Here is an 18,609-nt window from a genome sequence, read left to right on the forward strand (position 1 = left end):
ACACAAAGGGATCTTCCACCGGCTGGTTCACTCCCTAAATGGTCACACACCTGGGGCTGGACCAGGCTGAGGTCAGGGGCCTGCAATGCCATCCAGGTGTCCACTGAGTGGCAGCGTCCTAAGCACTCATGCTGTCTTCCTCTGCTTTCCCAGGAGCACTGCCAGGATCAAAAGCGGGACAGCCATGATTCCAAGCGGAACCCACATGGGCTGCCAGCAGTGCAGCCGATAGCTTCATCCACTGCACCGGACACTGTCCACTGGCGAGGTCTGACCTGAAGTCAGAGTTTCAGGGTGAGAGGGCGAGGCGGGTCAGCACCAAGCTGGCATCCCAGGATCCCTTTCTAGCAAAGTCCTGTGGGTGATGAGGCATCTGAGTTCCCTGTCACACAGCCTGTCCTTTGCTCGGCTGCGTTGGCATGGCGTCTTTGTCAGAAGCATCTATGGCTCACACGTGTGTGCAATTGTAGCATTCTGCTCTGCATGTTTAGCTTCCTGCCAATACTGCAGTTTCTCAACTGCTGTAGTTTCCAAGTTATGTAGGTAAATTTTTCAACATTGCTTTTCTATTTAAAAATTATCTGACTTCCAGTTCCTTAGCATCTCCATAAAAACCAACAGACTAGTGCCGCATGTAGAAGGCTGAGCTCTGCCTGTGGCGCCGGCATCTCCCATGGGTGGCAATTCCTGTCTCAGCTGATCCGCTTCCCATCCAGCTCCCTGCTTGTGGCCTGGAAAAGCAGCAGAAGACAGCCCAAAGCCTTGGGACCCTGCACCCACGTGGGAGACCTGGGACAAGCTCCTGGATAAAGATCAACTCAACTCCAGCTATTTGGGGTGAGAAACATCAAATTAAAGCTCTCTCTCTTTGTGACTCAGCTTATATAATAACATATAATAACAATATATAATAACAATAACATATTGTTAAGACTGACTTGTCGGTATCACCAAAAGCCCTTCTGAGAGGCAACAGAAACTATATCTGTAGGACAGTGGAGCATGGCTGTCATCTTTGTAAGTCTGTCCACCCATGAATGTGCGAGGCCATGCCAGGAACCTAGGTCTCCTTTAATTCCTTCCCATTGCATCTGGTTTTATAGTTTTCATTGCATACATATTGTACTTTTTCTTGTTAAATTGTCTAATTGACATAGTTGAAAAGAAATTTTAACTTCATTTGTAGGTTGCTTGTGTTTACAAAAAAACACAAAGCTTTTTTTTTTCAACATGCTTCCTCCATTCTCTATTTTGCTGGCCACTTGTGCTGGGTAGAGAATCCAGCACTACAGGTTGAACATGACTGAGAACAAACGCTCCAGCATGGTTCTAGATCATAGAGAAATACATCCAAGATTCCATTATTACGCCTGATGGCTTCTTTTAGATGCTCCATTAAAGGTACAAAACTTCCCCTTCTTTTTCTTTTTTTTTTTTAAGATTTATTCATTTTTATTACAAAGTCAGATATACAGAGAGGAGGAGAGACAGAGAAGAAGATCTTCCATCCGATGATTCACTCCCCAAATGAGCCGCAACGGCCGATGCTGCGCTGATCCGAAGCCAGGAACCAGGAACCTCTTTCGGGTCTCCCACATGGGTGCAGGGTCCCAAAGCTTTGGGCTGTCCTCGACTGCTTTCCCAGGCCACAAGCAGGGAGCTGGATGGGAAGTGGGGCTGCCAGGATTAGAACCGGCGCCCATATGGGATCCCGGGGTGTTCAAGGCGAGGACTTTAGCCTCTAGGCCACGTCGCCGGGCCCAAAACTTCCCCTTCTTTTCCAAGTTTGTTATAAGATTTTATTTTGAATGAATGCTGAATTTTCTCAGTTTATTTCTCTGCATATATTAAGATCATCTAGTTTGGGTCATTTTTTAAAAAAAAAAATCTATGAGGAGTATAAATGTTAAATTGTGGGGCCTGCAGCATACTGTAGTAGGTGAAGTCTCCACCTATGGTTCCAGCATCCCACATCGGTGCTAATTTAAGTCCCAGGTGCTTCACTTTCAACCCAGCTCCCTGCTCACGTTCCTGGGAAAGCAGTAGAAGATGGCTCAAGTTTTGGGGCCCCTGCTCCCGTGTGTGATACCTGGGAGAGACTCCTGGCTCCTGGCTTCAGACCAGCCCAACTCCAGCTGTTGCTGCCATCTGGGGAGTAAAAGAGCAAATAGAAGCTCTCTCTGTCTCTCTTCTTTCTCTAGAATTCTGCCTTTCAAATACAACTGCTTGAATCCTAAGCCAATGTTACGCAGACAATGTAAGTCCACCTGTCACAATGCATAAGAGTTGTGCAGGATACTCAATTTGTTCACATTTTGTACAGATTTCCGAATGGATGCCTGTAAGGTTACAGGTGCCATTTCCCGTGACGTCTTCTCCCAGCACTGCTATGAAGGCAGTATGCCTCATAACTTGAGTTTGCAAGCGTTCCATCTTAATTTTTCTCGAATTTTTAATAATTTCTTCTAAGGATTCCTTAAGAATTATTAGTTCTTAAACTAAGCCTTATCATACTTTCTATGTTTTTTTTTTTTTTGAGTCTTGGTTATCAGAACTAGGAGAATGTCTGCATTTTCTGGCATGTGTCTGTTAACGGCAAGCTTCCCTGTTTGGTGACAATTTTCGCTGCCAATGTTGGTGACACGACATTTTTCTTTTCTTGATCTAGCTGGAGAGAATGGTTTTTGTCGGTCATTTCAAGAAACTAAATTAGCATTCCTGGGTTCTGCTTTGTGTGATTTTTGTTACTGATTTTAAATCTGGCTTTGATTTTGTTCTTCCTGCATTCGGCTTTGGCGGTATTTGCTGCACTTCCTTGACTCCAAGTGTGCGCCCTAAAACACCGACTCTAATTAATCTCACCGTGTGACTACTGGACTTACATTTGCCGCCTTGGTATAAGTTTTCTTTATATCTTGCATACTTTTTTCCCAATATTGCCTTATTCTCCTACAAACATTTGTTTCAAATATTTCCCCAAGTATTTCAGCTCCTCCCCGTTTGTTCTTTTTACATGTACGTTGATCTATTAGCCACTGTCCTGTAGGTCCTTAAGGCTGTTTACTTTTCCACCACATTTCTGTCCTCTGAATAATTTTATATTGTCATCAACTCTACTAATTCATTTTCCTATTACAAATTTTCTGATCACTCTGTCCAGGGAATTTTTCAGTGTGACTGTGGACGTTGTTCAACACGCACTTTTCACTTCCTTCTTTCTTTCCTTGTTATGTTTCTAATTGTCTATTAAAATCCCCTCTCTGCTGAGCGTCTGTCAGCACGCTTTACGTCACCTTTTGCACACAGGACGTTCAGTGCATGTTAATATTTTACTGCTTATCTAGCAATCTGATGAACCAAACTCCGTGGCCAACTTGGAGTGTACGTCTGCTTTGTTTCCGGAGCGTTAGTCACACATTCCCCTCCTTGACAGTCTGTAATCCTTGTTGAAAACCAACCAGAACAGGCTGTATTTTTGTAACACTTGTGTATACTATTTTTCCAATGGGTTACTTACATTTAATCACTAAAAACCATAATCAAATCCTAAGATGTAGATTTCATGCATAAAAATTAACTTTCTCATCACTTGTAGCCCTTGTCTCTATTCCTGCTGAGTAGAGGCCTTTCTGCTTAACTCTATGCAGTGGATCATCACGTCTGTGACTACAGACCCCTAAAAATACGTTCTAGAAAACAACAAAGGGCAGGTCCCACGTCGTGCTGGCTCGCAGACCTTGGGATTTCAATTTTGCGAGGGCTGCCTCCGTCCCTCCGTGCACACACACATTTTCCCACAGTCTGGAAGTGTGCAAACAGCCTCTCCAGTCCCACTGTGGATTCTCGCCCCACGATCTTGCCTACAGACTGTTGGTTGTGCACAGGCACCCAAAGGCCTCTGTCTGGAGAATCCCAAGCTCCTAATATTCTTAAGTAAATCCCTGAAATGTTGAACCAAGAGTCCTTCTCAGTTATGGTGTGTGACAATTTGGGATGATCACACAGGATGCACTGACATCCTTGGGATCCGGAGCGGTGACATTAGCTGTTCTTATTAACAAGCATAGATACTGGACTGTGAATACGAATGCTAAAGGCCCAGAACTCTGATGAGTAGAGTGCCTTTAGAGTTGGCTCATTTGAGAAATCAGGCTCTGGAAGCAGAATGCCAAGCAGGAGCCATGCCTCCACACGGCCCATCTCACCTGCGTCCTCTCCCTGACCCCGGCCGTGCCATGTACCTGTGTCACACACTCTCCCTCCAGCCCCCGTCTCCTCGCCCACATAGGAAAGGAGCCCCTCAACCCTGACAGACCTATCTGAACAAACAATGCGACATTCACGATTTTAGGCAGATCCCTAAAGATCATTGTTTCTAGAACACTGTGCCCTATATTAGAGTGCTCATGACAGAAGGAGCTGCATGTGCTGGTAGCCCCCATGACGCCAGGCTGTTCAGGGTACAGGGGAGGAAGGCACCTTGGGCTGTCTGCATCTGCATGTCCAGTGCCACCCTGTGACTCTCCTCTGAGTGGATGCAGAGCACCGTGAACCGCTTAGGGGTTTTAATTCCTCATTCCATCTAGGACGACTGAGGCCCGGGCACCGACCCTCCTTAAATGATGGGGCCCCACATGGGACAAGCGAGGCCAGGGCACTGACCCTCCCTAAGCCACAGGGCCCTGCCTGGGACGAGCGAGGCCCAGGAACCTACACTCCCTAAGCCACAGGGACCGACCTGGGACGAGCGAGGCCCGGGCACCGACCCTCCCTAAGCCACAGGGCTCTGCAGAGGAGTGAGTGAAGGACAGAGCAGAGCTGGCCTGGCTTTCCAGCGATCTGTTCCTCAGCCCCACGTTGTTTCCTCTGGTAGAAGCAGGCTACAGCATCACCACCTCTGCAGTGCTCTGCCTTCTACCTTACCTGAAACTAGCCAGCTCTTGAGCAACCGAAGTGAGTCACACACTGAGGCTGAGATGCAAACCTCAAATGCCATCCTACCCTCACAGCTGCTGCCTCGGAGGAAGCGTTTCCAGGCGAAACAATGTTGTGGTGGACTTTTCTCTGTTAACACTCTCCTTTCCCCTGTGGCCGAAGCCGTTCTGTCCACAGCAGGAGGAGGCAGGCGCCCCTGCAACCAGCCTCTTGGTCTCCCTACAGGTGAGGCCAAGGCTGCTTCAGTCTCCTCTTTGGACATCACCGCCACCTGCTCCCCGTCACTCTCTGCCTGCTTGACACCAACAAGCTCTTGTCTCCCACAGCGTACCTTGCTCCCTGGTTCAGCGGGAACAGCTGATGCTCAACTGAGCGCGGCTGGGCTCAGGGGGTCACTGCTGTGGCTTTTGTAGGATGTCAAGGAGTGGGGGTGTGGACAGGCTGCCGGTCACCACACATGTACTTCAAGTCCTTCTGCCATTACGTGGTTCCTCTGGTGCACCACGCAACAGAGGCAGGCTTTCCGCCACCTTCCTCCTTCAGATGGTCAGAGCCCTGAGGTTACTGACCCATGGGGACACTATGCACTTTGTTTTACCAGGGTGAGAGTCACTTGTCCTTCCTAGTACGTCACATCCGGAGAATACAGAAGCAAAACAGTCAAGTCTAACCCACTCCTCAGCAAGAAGCAGGGTAAGGCACACACACACCCAGCCTGCTTAGCACAGTGCTCACTGCAGAAGGCAGGGGGCTTCAGGGCAGACCCCCGTCCTCCGTCACTCACCCTGTAGCTGACATCCTCCAAGAGGCTGGCTGAGCCCGCCGGGCACGCTGCCTGCCACAGGGTCTCCTTGACACTGCACCCATACAGGAATACGTTCTTCTTCTGAGAGTGGCCATGGAAATCACAGAAGACCTGCAACACAGATGCCCGACAGGGATGAACATGGACCCAGCCCTGCCACCCTGGCTCTGGTGTGTTGACAGTTTTCACTCAGCAGAGCCGGCCACATGGAGCCCTGGGGACCTGGGGAGATCCATGTGGATGGAGTTACAGGGGATGAAGGGCCTAGGGGTGCACAGAAGGTCAGCAAGTATGAGGCGTGAACAGCTCTTTGGGGAAATGTACTTGTGCCTGAGGAGACAGGCTCAAAGCTGAGAGAGTGAATGGGAACGGGAGCATTAGAACATATTCATGAGTGCTGTACATCATTTAAGAAGTCAATAAGGAAGATCTACTTAAAAGGAATGGGTTACACACACAAAGAGAAGTTAATAAATTACTGTCATTTTCTTCCACATCCTGATGTGGTGAAGAATGACCCATGGAAATTCAGTGGCTTAGCAAAGGTGGGCTTCTCCATTCCAGCTAGAGCTTAGGTGTGAGACTGCTCTGCAGGTCAGGGGACCCAGGTGGGGGAAGCGCCTTCACTGGGACCCATTACCTCTGCAGTAGAGGGATGAAAGGGCAAAGGTGGGATCCACAAGGGCTGGTGCACATCCACGGGAGCAAAGTGGGACAGGGCTGGTACAGTGGGCGCAGGACCAATAGAGGGACAGGGCTGGTACAGTGGCCGTAGGAGCAACAGAAGAACAGGGCTGGCACACGTCCACCAGAGCAACAGAGGGGTGAAAGGGCCAAAGTGGACCCTGCAACGGCTGATATGTGTCCACAGGACCATTTTACCTGCCCACACACCCTGGTCAGCGAGACACTAACATGCTGAGGCAGCATATCCCCCGCCTCTGCATGTCATGAGTACAGAAGAGATTATAACACTTGAGAAATGGGATAAAATCTAACAAACAGCACAAACCCTTTGCCATTCCATTCCATCCCCTTTGCCATTCCATCCCACATTCATCAAGAGGAGCCTGTTTCTTTCCCACTGAATCCAGATTTGGTCATGTGATATCCACCAATTAATAGAAAAGAGAACATGTGACATCAGTATGTCCCATGCAAGCCTTGAGAGGCAGATGTGACTACAAATGGTCTGCCTCAGCTCCAACTCTAGTATCGCACACGGCCAGCCTGTGGGGTGGCCCTCAGCACCAGCCCCATGCCCGCACATGGCTAGCCTGTGGGGTGGTGGGAGACATACAGCCCAGTCGTCTCCTCTCACCTGGTCAACAGGAAACCAACCACCAGATAGTGAATGGTTTTCTCATGGACCATGCAGTCCTTGCTCCCCAGCTCAGCTCAGGGGTGTCAGCCCCGTGAGCTTGGGGTCTCAGTCAGGGCTATTAGCATGGAGCACATTGGGATGATCCCCACTAGCCTTGTGGAAAGCCATGCCCTTGTGGTCAAAGCCCCATGGAAAAGCTCTAGGCTCCACACTATGGGGCAGCCATGTACAGATTTCAAAATGTTTTTCACCCAAAACTGACTTTTAAATCATTTATTCCGTGGTATTCTAGGAATTTACCCTCACATATACTTCCCTCCACTGCACATTCAAATTAGAGATACCACCAAGAGCTCAGCCAAACACAGACTGTGCTCTCACTCCAAGGACCCAAACACTGTTTCTGCACGGTTTCTTGGTTGGTCCACAAGAGCACAGCTGCCTGCTGCCCCCAGTGGCCAAGGGGGGAAGTGCCTTCCCAATGCCACTCAGGCTGGAGAGGGGGTGAGGAGGTGGGAGGGCATTGCCCCTTGCCCACAGGTGTTCTGAAGGGCCCCACATGTGCGCAGGCCCAGGGGCTGATGAGGCTCTCCAGTACCTTTCCCTCCCTACATCTTAACTCTACTCCTAGCAGGTGCTCACTTCTCCAGCACCCTCTGCTGGAAAGAACTTTGGAGAACAAGGCCCTCGAGCAGGCCAAGCTCCTATCTTCTCTGATTCCCATTGTGAAAATCATGGTTGTCCCAAAACTCAGTCTCTTTGACTCAGAGACTGGCAATGAAAGACATGACGGGAACATAGTGTAGCTTCTCATTTAATCTCCTTTGGAGAATGAAGTAATGAATGGAAGATCTCTAAAGTACAACCGACCGCCAATACCTAAGAGTGGCAAGGTAGAATAAATTGACATTTACGTAAACAGCTCACAGCAACAACAAACAACACAAATATGGGAAATGGACCGGCAATTCTCCGTTCTGAGATTTACAGTATACACTCTGCAGAATTAGATTGTAAACATGTTGTAAAGAATATGGCAAACACCAAAATTTACAGTCCAGTGTATTGGTTAAGCCTCCGCTGGCAACAGCGGCATCCCGTGTGGGTGGCAGTTCACATCCCAGCTGATCCGCTTTCGACCTCGCGTCCTGCTCATGGCCTGGGAAAGCTCGAGTCCTTGGGTCCTTGTACCCACGTGGGAGACCTGGAAGAAGCTCCTGGCTCTTGTCTTACACTGGACCAACACTGCCCTCTGTGGCCATTTGGAGAGTGAACCAATGAATAGAAGGTCTCTCCCTCTCTTTGTTTCTTGTTCTCTCTGAAACTCTGCCTTTCTAATTAAAAAAAAATGAATAAATCTTTTACAACATAATTTAAAGGGCATAAATAATTTGTAGAGATAAAATAATAAAAACTCCCAATTAACCTAAGAGGAAATCAGAAAATGTGGACAATTCTAAGAACATATTAAGCAAATAGAAAACAACAGGATTTGATTTGAGCGTAATAACCTCATTAAATCTAAGTGGTCATTAGCACCAATTCCAGGACCAGGAGGGAAGGCACTGGCATAATGGCTTCAGCACCTGTACGGCATGCCATGGCATCTGAGTTCAAGCAATCCTGGATTTCTGCTGCTGCACAGTTTAAGTGCTTGATCTCGGCCACCCACCCAGGAGAGTCAGTCTGGCCTTTAGCCTCCTGACTGGCATGGCCCAGCCTTGTTGCTGGCATCTGGGAAGTGAGCCAACGGGGTTGATCTCTCTCACATTCCTATCTTTCTGAGACACAGAGCCCTCCCCTTCACCTCGAGCCTCCTACATGCCGGCTGCTACAGAGCACAGCTTTCGGCCAGCTGATCCTTCAGGCCGTGAGATCCACCTCCAATGGCACAAGCCAACAAGCTAATCGTAGGCTGTGTATGCCTATCAGGGAAGTCAGCCAAAGCCAGCATTAGGTCTGCCACGTGGCAGCTCTAGGGCCCATCCGTACCCACAGTGTCCGGACTTTCCATGATTGACATGTTCAAGCAGTGCGATTGTTTGGGCACACTGGCTATTTCCTCCAGGCGCCAACAGTGTGCTGGTCTGCTCAGATCCTTGCGGGACAGCAGAGAGCCGAGGGGGACCATGGTGCTGGGCTTCACAGAAGCATCTCTCTCCCAGCACCTGCTCCAGAGGAAGGGCTCAAGGATTCCTGAGCCGAGGGAGGGGCGCATCCCTTGCCGCAGTTCCCACCAGCTCCTGAAGCCTGAGTGACATCCTCACGTGCTCCCAGAGCAATGGACTCAGGTATGAATGCGCCCAGCACAGAGGAAGGGGTGCTGGGTGCGGTGCTGCACTGAGCCCAAATGCCCTATGATATAAGTAAGTTGGGCCGGGCCCGGAAATCTTATTTTCTGACAATTCTGCAAAAAATGCTGCTGTTCCTCACCCCACGGCCATCCCAAGAAGCTCCGGTGCTGAGGAACCAGTTGAAAACTCACTTAGGGAAGAACCATCCCATCCTGACGTTTTGCACACTCAGGCTCTCCGTGAATAAGCACCAATCATCCTCGGGGAAAGTGTAGCATGTAAGACCGTGTCTCAGCAAGATTCCCAATGAATCTCGAGGCCCCCGAAGGCTGAGCCGAAGGACAAACGGCACACCCTGTGGCATGTGGCCAGCTGGCCTTGGGACCTGAGGTTGAGACACTGCTCTGCTTGCCTGTTGCTCCAGTGATCCCCCCAACAGGTGCCTGTGAGTCACAGAGAACAGCTGGCCCTCAAGCGGTGGGCGCGGATCATCTTGTTACCTCTGGTGAGGAAGCTTTTTCTTTCCTCCTGGAGGATCCAATACTGTTATTAATTCACTCCCTGTGAAATTACATAGCAGGTAAGTGGCGCGTGTGCTCCAACGTCCACAGGTTAATCAATAGTCCTGTCCTGCTCTTTTATTAATTGATCCAGAAAATAATTTCCTAGAGGTCTGCTAAATTACAGGTGATTAAAATTTTAATATAAGGCCATGGCCTCCAGAACAACAACAACAACGAGAGTGAATTCACCGAATACTCACCAAATGACAGATACGGGGCTAAAACTTACAACTGTGTGCAGTGCTGCGTGGAACTGATGTGATTATGTACTGTTGTGCTGAGAACCTATAGTTTCCATAAGGTCTGGGAGCTCAGATCACATAACAGTGATGGCAGTGCTATTACCACCCTTCCTTCACAAGACCACATTCCAGAAGATGCCTCAGTTACCCAGGCTTGCACTGTTAGCAGGCAAGTGAGCTGATCCAGGAGCCCCACTTTGTCCAGACCCAGAGGTGTGTTCCTAAATGCCCTGTCAGGAGCCGTGCTCACCCAGATGTGCAGGCATGAGCCATGGCTGAAGGGCAGCTCAGGACCTCAGGGCACCCGGGAAAAGACAGTGTGCATGCCACAGCCTGGCCTGGGACGTTGGGAGGGTCTTGCAATGCCCATAAAGACTCTGTACCAGTGAGTCTTCGTGAGTCAGAGAGAGGGGGAGGCTGGAGCTGCAGGGGGTCTGTCTGCATCTGAGTCAAGGGAAAGGCACGGATCCCGGGGTGTGTGGGCACCAGCCAGCCTGGTGAGGTGCTTTCCAGTGTCTAAACCAGGAAGGGCCACATGGCCTGGTGCCTGAAACAGGAGGGCCTGGTCACAGCCACAGATACAAGGACACGAGTAGGGAAAGGAAGCTATGGTAGACCAGAAGGAAAGTCTGCAGGAGCGGAGGGCAGACAGACTCAGAAGCCATGGAGGAAGAAATTAAGAGTAGCACCCGGGCTTTTCCCCAAGGCCTGGGGCATCGGGAAAGGTGCAGACAACAGGCCTGTCTGATGCCACCTGGCTTCCCCTTAAACCGCCAGCCCCTCACTGGACCCATGCTGCCCCTACTGCTTCCTCAGCAGAGCAGGCCACGTGGACTGGGATGCGATTAGGAAACGAGCCATGTATACCCTGGACTTTGGCCTGACTCACACTAACATGGGCTCTTGGGCTTCTTGCTCAACAAGTCAGCTGAACAGCGCCATACTGCCATGCTCCTCATACGCCCTCTTCCCTCAGTCCCACCCACAACCCTCTGCAAGCTCTTCAGGCCCCTGGTTCAAGAGCTCACTGCCCATGCCACTTCTCATGCTCGCCCTTCCACTGCCCTGCCAGTCCCCACTGCTCAATCTTCCCCCGACACCATTCCCAGCCCTGCTCTGCCAGCTTGGCGCTGCTGTGTTCTCCATTTCCCAGCAGCTGGACTTCTGAATTATTTATGTCACTGCCACAGGACAGTGAGGACAAGGCTAGAGAGGCAGAGAGACAAGCTCTGGAGAAGGTACTGACAACCCCAAATGGCGATTCTTCCTTATACACCAACCTGGGGAGCCCAGCCAACATGGGATACCACAGGTGACATCCAGCCCCCGTGCCTGTGTGGCATGGGCAACATCATCACTTGCGTGTCAAGGATCCAGGGTTCCACAGCACCATTCCCAACCTTGTTCTGTTCCTGCTGATGCCCCATACCCTCCCTGGGAGCCCACAGGGAAGCGGGATCAGGAATGTGCAGACAGGAAGGCCCCCACCATGCACACCCTTCCTGTGACATAACATGACCCACTCCCGTAATCATTTCATCACGTCTGGAAGACTCATAACACCCAACAGCAGGCTTGTGCCCTGGACATGGTGGCTGTGCTGGACTGTCCAGGGAACAGTGCCAAGGAGAGCAGTTGGTAATGGTGAGGTACCCATGCGATGCTTTGCAAACACTTCCAGTCCAAGGTCAGCCAGGTCTGCAGATGCAGAGGCCAGCCCTCCCCCTCCCCGGCCTCCCCGGTGCACAGTTCTCCCATGCTGTCAGCATCCTGGCTCAGCACTGCAGTCAATGACAGGGGTTGTATGCAGAATCGACGCCCCTGACCAGCTAAAAGGATGATCTGCTCCCTTTGCAAAAATGAGAGCCTTTTACTCAAACTGGGCCATTAAAGGCCAAAGTTACAGCATACCCTAAAAAGCAGGCTTTCTGTAAAGACCTGCTTGGCTCCTTCCCAGCAGCAGTGAGCACGGTGGGCATGTGCCCGACTACTCCAGAGAGTTCACCAGGGGCTGGGACACAGGAGAAGGCTGTGTGCCCTGCTGTGCTTGTCCTGATCCTCTGCCCTTCCCACTGCAAGGAGAGACCACCTCAAGCAGCACAGCACACTGGCCTTGTCGCCTTCCAACACGTCAGAGCCGCCTTCCCACCTGCTGCAGGCCATCATACACTTAGCTTGTACATAAACACACAGTGCATATGGACGACCAGGAAAGAGGCACTGTCCATTCACACTCCCCAAGGGCGCAAGGCCACTTGCCATGGATGCCCCAGTCTGGCTCCTGGAGCTTTCCACAATCTGACATTCAAAGCCCCTATTCAGCGGTGATGAAGAGCTATGCAGCCAGGCTGCTCATGAGCGAAGGGCTGGGCTCGGCTGAGGCCCTGCAGCTGCTTCCTGTTCCTGAGTCCAGCCCAGCCTTGTCTGTGGACAGGAAGGTAAGCCCCAGAGTGGGCAGGCACCCCTGAAGCCACAACCACCCCTTCCCAGCTATCTACATAAAGGACAGTGTCACAGCGATGACCTGGCCACCACCCCTGCAACCTGGCAGGCTGTACAGGCCTTTGCTCCTATCCCGGTTTCAGGCTGCAACACTTGGGGTGAGAGCACCCTCCAACCCCTCACCATGCTCAGGACTTCACCAGAAGGGGGAGCCCGTAATTATGTCCCAAGCTGTCTGGCACACCCTTGGGGTAGGATGGGTCTTAACCCACCGGCCTTCCTGCTCTGTGCATGCCAGGAGGTTGGCCTCAGAGCTGCCCTTGCTTCCTCATTTTACCCCAAGGCCAAGTGCTTCTGGTCATTTTTCCCCACTCGCCTGTCTTTGCAGACTAGAGCATGGAGCCTCGTGTCTGCAGGCCTCGGTGGGAACCACAGCTGCCTTGTGCTACCGGGCCCTTGGCTGTAGCCACAGTGCTAGCTCCACTTGCTCGGCCAGTTTCCTTGGACACCCATCTGAGGACAGAGCTGAGGACAGCCCTGGAGCCCATGGAAGGAGACAGTCCTCACACCACCCTCTGTGGCTTCCCCTGCTTGACTCCTGGCTCCCCAGCCAGAGAAGGGGCTCAGGATGAACCAGCTCCTCCACTCGCCCCAGCTACCCTCCCTGGACAGTTTTGCCAAAGCTGTAGGGAAAACTGACCCAGGCAACGGTGCCCCACTTTCCCTCCCTGCCCCCATGCTCACCTTCCTCCACTCCAAGAGAAAGGAAGGTGGATGTGGCAAGCTGCTCGAGGAATCGAACGCAGGGTGCTGGGCCTCCAGCCCAAGGCCCAGGGCGGCTCCTCGAAGGGCCCAGGGCACTGACAAAGCGCCCTTCGCTTCTCCCGGGGGTGCCCCCAGGAGTGACCACCCAGATGGAGACAGCCTCTATGGACCAGCAGCCCTTCTGAAGCCACAGGAGGAGTCCCACACTAGATAATAACAATAAAGCGGAATCCGGCTGAGCTGCCTCCAGCCAGAGCCCGGTGGGCACCTCGCCCCCTGACTGTGGCCGCCAGCGGGGGGTGCATTTCTCCTGCAGCAGCACAGCTGCAGATTTAATGGCGCTAGCATGAATCAATGAGACAAGTTAAAGTGTTAAGGACAGAAGCCCGTCTAGCCCGTCCTGCGTCACTGCTGAGGAGTCACATGCAGAGAATGGCACAGTCCACGCACACGTGGCTCCAGGGACAGAATTCAGGAGGGGACACTGTTCCTTTTTCTCATCCTTTCACTCTTCTAAAGAGGCTGATTAGCAGAAACACAGGCCTGGGAGACAAAACAAGACCAAGAAAACCACTTCAGGAGCAAAAACTCCCATTCCACAGCGTCCGGGAGAGACAGGACCGCGCTCGGCGTGTCCTCCCCTGGCGGGAGGTGGTGACTCTGTGCCAGCTGTAAATGGTGATAAATGAGCCCGTGAGCATGCACTGGGAGCCCTTCACCAACACGCACCTGCTTGTCCAGCAGGAGCCGGGGGACCCCACATCAATCCGTGTCCAGGATTGTCCAAAGCTCCGGCCCCTGGACATGGGCCAAGGACCAGGTGAGCTGCAGCTCTGGGCCCCTTGGCGCTATCTTGTCCATCCTTCCACTGGGGCCTCGGCCCTGACCTCCTGCCACTGGGAGCACCACAAAGAGGCAGACCTGCTACCCCAGCCCCTCCACGCCTCCTCCCGCACCTCTCACTGGTGAGGCCTTGCACAGGTGCCTGATGTACACTCCTGACACAGGTCACCCTCCTGGGCCGGCCTCTGTCCGTACACTGCATGGTGAAGCCTCTGGTTTATGGATCTCTCGTTTTCTGTGTTGGGGTACATCCATGCCTTTGTGGGAAGCACATTCAGCAAGTGGGCTGGGAGTAACTCCCCCCTCAGGTTGTAGATCCGTTTGGTTGTCTTAACTTCCACCTTCATAGTTGCCTATCCTGACCTTGAACTTCACAGAGACACAGAGGACATTCTTGTAAGTGCCTAGATTCACTCACACAACACAGCAGTTCCCAAAGCCACTTGTCACTGGGTGTAATGGTGGTTGGCTGAGGTTATGAAAGCGAAGGGCGATCCCAGCTGTGCTCCATAGGCTCCTCTCAGCATCAGTCTCCACAACCCCAAGATAAGGGGGCTCAGCCCCTTGTCTGTGCTTCAGCCACACCTAGCTTCCTTGCAGGTCTGACTTCACTTGGTACCAAAGGGAACAGTGTGTGTCTCAAATAAAATGACCGTTTATTTTAAAAGTGCTCTTTGTGTCCCTGGCACGAAGCAAAGCTGCTGTGTGCACACACAGGGTAAACAGGCCAGTGGATGACTACCCAAAGGTGAGGGTGCCTGGGAATATAAGTGGATGGGCAGATGGGTGGGTGGGTAGCTGGGAGGATGATGGGTGGACTAGTGTGTGGTGGGTGAATGGGTGGAAGCATAGGGGGTGAAGTGGTATGAATATGGATGGGTGGGAGTATGGACGGTTAGGTGGGTGAATGGATGGGTGGGTGGCTGGGTGTATGAATGTATGGGTGGGTGGGTATGTGGTGGATGAGTGGGAGAGTCAGTGGAAGGGTGAATTGATGTGTGGCTGTGCGGGTGGAAGGCTGTGAAGGTGGACAGCTGTGTGGGTGAATGGATAGGTCTGTGAGTGGAAGGCTGTGTGGGTGGATGGGTGTGAGTCGGTGTGTGAGTCGGTGGGTGAATGGTGGGTGTGTGGGTGGATGGGTTTGTGGCTGTGGCTGTGTGGGTTGTGGTTGTGTGGCTGTGTGGGTGTGCAAGTCGATGGTGGGTGGTGGGTGTGTGGATGGAAGGCTGTGTGGGTGGATGGGTGTGTGGATGAGTGAGTGGGGGAGTGTGGGTGGGTGGTGGATGGTGGATGGGTGGGTGGTGGATGGTGGATGTGTGGGTGGATGGGTGTGTGGGTGTGCGAGTCGATGGTGGGTGGTGGGTGTATGGGTGGAAGGCTGTGTGGGTGGATTGGTGTGTGGATGGGTGAGTTAGGGAGTGTGGATGGGTGGTGGATGGTGGGTGTGCAGGTGGATGAGTGTGTGGCTGTGTGGCCGTGTGGGTTGTGGTTGTGTGGCTGTGTGGCGGATGGATGCATGGATGGACTGGAGAAGCAGCATGGGAATGCTGCCCTGTGGCCCCTAGCTGAGTGTCTCTTCTGGTCTTGAGCAATCTGCAGCCACTGCACACTGTCCCTCATCCACTCACATTCCCATCAGTGCTGGGAACATCCCTGAGCAGCAGCCAGAGCAGCTGAGACCCACTCCCTGCCGTGCATGGGGCTGAGCTCAGCCCGGTGGAACCTCCCTGGAGCTGGCCGGGACCATAGGCTCAGTGGGTGGCAGCGCCTCTACTACCCGCAGGAGACTGCTGAGCTATGGCTTTGCAGGCGCCTGGGAGGTGATGCTGTGCCCGCCGGAGAGCTTTGTAACACTATGAGTAGCATTTAGCACTCAGCTGCTTCTCACCCACCTCTCAGATGGTCCCAGCAGGGAGCGAGTCTGTGGCTGTCATGTTTGTAGCTAATTAATGTTTATTTATATTTTTAAACAAGGCTTTCACCTGTCACACTTTAAAATAAATGTTCTGCTCTTCAATTAGAGACTGTCAGAGCACAGAGGAGTCCTGTTCTGCAGGGAGCAGAATGTGTGTGAGCTGGAGGAGTTCTTTCCCACTGCAGGATAAAGACGCTCCCATCCCAGGCATTACCCAGGAGCCCCAGGGGGCAAACAGCAGAGAACAGAGCATCTTGCAGCCATGAACACACTGGCCGCTGACCCCTGCAGGACCAGGACTGCAAGGTAGAAAACCCACATTGTGTTGCCAGTGAAATGCCAAGTTGACTTCTTGCACCTGGAGTATGCAAATCCTGAGCACTTGCAAGACACCTGCGGTCCTGCCGTCCTGCCTGGACCCTGAGAGCTGCCCTTATCCATGCCGTCCTGCCTGGACCCCAAGAGCTGGCCTTACCCATGCCGTCCTGCCTGGACCCCAAGAGCTGGCCTTACCCATGCCGTCCTGCCTGGACCCTGAGAGCTGGCCTTACACCTGCCGACCTGCCTGGACCCCGAGAGCTGGCCTTACACCTGCCATCCTCCTTGGACCCTGAGAGCTGGCCTTACACCTGATGTCCTGCCTGGACCCCGAGAGCTGGCCTTACACCGGTGCAGTATTCTGCCGGGTTAGAGGATCTTCACCCAGGGCCTGGGCCATACGGGTGATGGATCCTGGCTGACCCCTGGAACCCCAGTAGAAACCCTGGGCCCCGGCTATGGCAAACCTCTCAGGCTGGCAACAGGCCGCTGTTGGCAGGTTCAGCTCTGCCCAGCCGCCTCTGGTTGCCTGGTTGCTCCTGGACCCATCACACACACCTTTCCCTCTGTGACTGCCTCCCACAGCCCCTTACCGTAAGGAGCTCCAGCGGCTGCTACTGAGCTCTGTGATGGGTTCTAGGAGCCACTGAGACCGGGGACAGTCTTGGGGACTCTCAAGTGTCAAGAGCAATCAGAGTGGAAGGACACAGCTCAGATCCTGGAAGGGCACTCCAGGGTGACCTCTGAGAAAGTGCTGGGCCTTTTCAGCACGCCCTTTTGTAGAGACCGGGGTTATTCATTTGAAAGGCAAAGCTATGGGGCCAGTGCAGTGGCCCGACAGGCTAGTCCTCACCTGCAACTGCCAACATTCCATGTGGGGAATGTTCTAGTCTGGGCTGCTCCACTTCTGATGCAGCTCCCTGCTATTGGCCTGGGAAGGCAGCAGAGGCCGGTCCAATGTGGAATGCCAGCAACACAGACAGAGGCTTTACCTGCTCTGTCAGCATGCCAGCCCAGTCAGCATTTCTTCTGAGAATAAATAAGATGGTGTTATGTATTCATCCATTGTCAACAGTCACTGGATGCGTCACTGTTGTGCTCACATAGTGGTGATGTTCAGAAAGTATTCATGGTGGAAATGACTGAGTTGGCCAATTCAGCCAGCTTCTCAGTCTCGGATTCCTGGATCGGCCAAGGCTCTAAATGTGGACACTTTGCAGATGGGCGTGTTCACAGTTTGCAGTCAGGAAATGAGCATTTTCACGGCTACTTGGCTGCCTTGCCTCTTCTTATCTGGAGCCCAGGCCTCTGGTTTCTCACAGTCTGCTTCCACCACTCCCATGGTGCTGTGGCTCAGGAGAAAATCCCAGACACGCTAGCACCTTACAATGTGACACAGCCCTCTGAGAACTGGGCAGACACAGACACCTACACTAGAAACGGGTGTGAGCATTTCTTTCTTGCCCAGTAACTGAAAAGCCAGAAAAATAAAAACCAAGAACGTAGGATGAATGACAAGTTCTCTCCCAGTTCCCAGCACTATGTGCTGGACTTGATGTTGTCCCATGTAGCACCCACTGCGACCCCAGCACACTGTGTCAAGGCGATGACCTGTGTGCCTGCGAGGAAGCCTTCTGGAAGACCCAGCATTGTGCAGGATGAAGCCACAAGGACCTGGTGCCCCGGGGTGGCCAGGGCACTGAATGGCACAGCGCCCACAAGAGGGGTATCCGAGAAGGACACATGGGGGGGATGGTGGGATGAGTGGGAGGGGCTCTCAAACGGAGAACAGAAAAAGTCGTCTGTTCCCCCGTACGGACCGAGTGAGTGCCTGGGCCACTGACCTCACAGTTCCGGAAACAGAGCCACATGGCATGTGGCCCACCCAGCCTGGGCCCTGGGCTGCCTTTGTTTACAAATGTTCCTTTATTTTATTTGAAAGGCAGGGGAACAGGGTAGAGAAAGAAAGAAAGAGAGACAGAGAGAGAGAGAGACAGAGAGAGAGAGAGACAGAGAGAGAAATGCCTTCCACTTGCTCACTTCCCAAACACCTGCAGTAGGTACGGCAGCACCATGCCAAAGCCAGCAGCTCCATCACTCCATCCAGGCCTTCCAAGCAGGTGGGAGGGACCCAGGCCCTTGCAACCCCCTTCTTCCTCCCTC

At 52.5% G+C, this 18,609-nt stretch overlaps 1 protein-coding gene across 1 annotated transcript in view; it reads right to left on the reverse strand.

Moving 5' to 3' along the window:
* The window catches only part of AGBL1 (AGBL carboxypeptidase 1), a 472,681-nt gene that overhangs the window by 196,090 nt on the left and 257,982 nt on the right, over window positions 1–18,609 (reverse strand). Inside the window, exon 21 of the mRNA XM_040969772.1 lies at window positions 5,720–5,851. Coding sequence (XP_040825706.1) covers window positions 5,720–5,851 — 132 coding nt within the window. The remainder of the gene's footprint in view (window positions 1–5,719; window positions 5,852–18,609) is intronic.

This window comes from Ochotona curzoniae, unplaced genomic scaffold (assembly GCF_017591425.1).
Source record: "Ochotona curzoniae isolate NIBS_2020 unplaced genomic scaffold, NIBS_Ocur_1.0 scaffold_4701, whole genome shotgun sequence".
NCBI lineage: Eukaryota > Metazoa > Chordata > Mammalia > Lagomorpha > Ochotonidae > Ochotona > Ochotona curzoniae.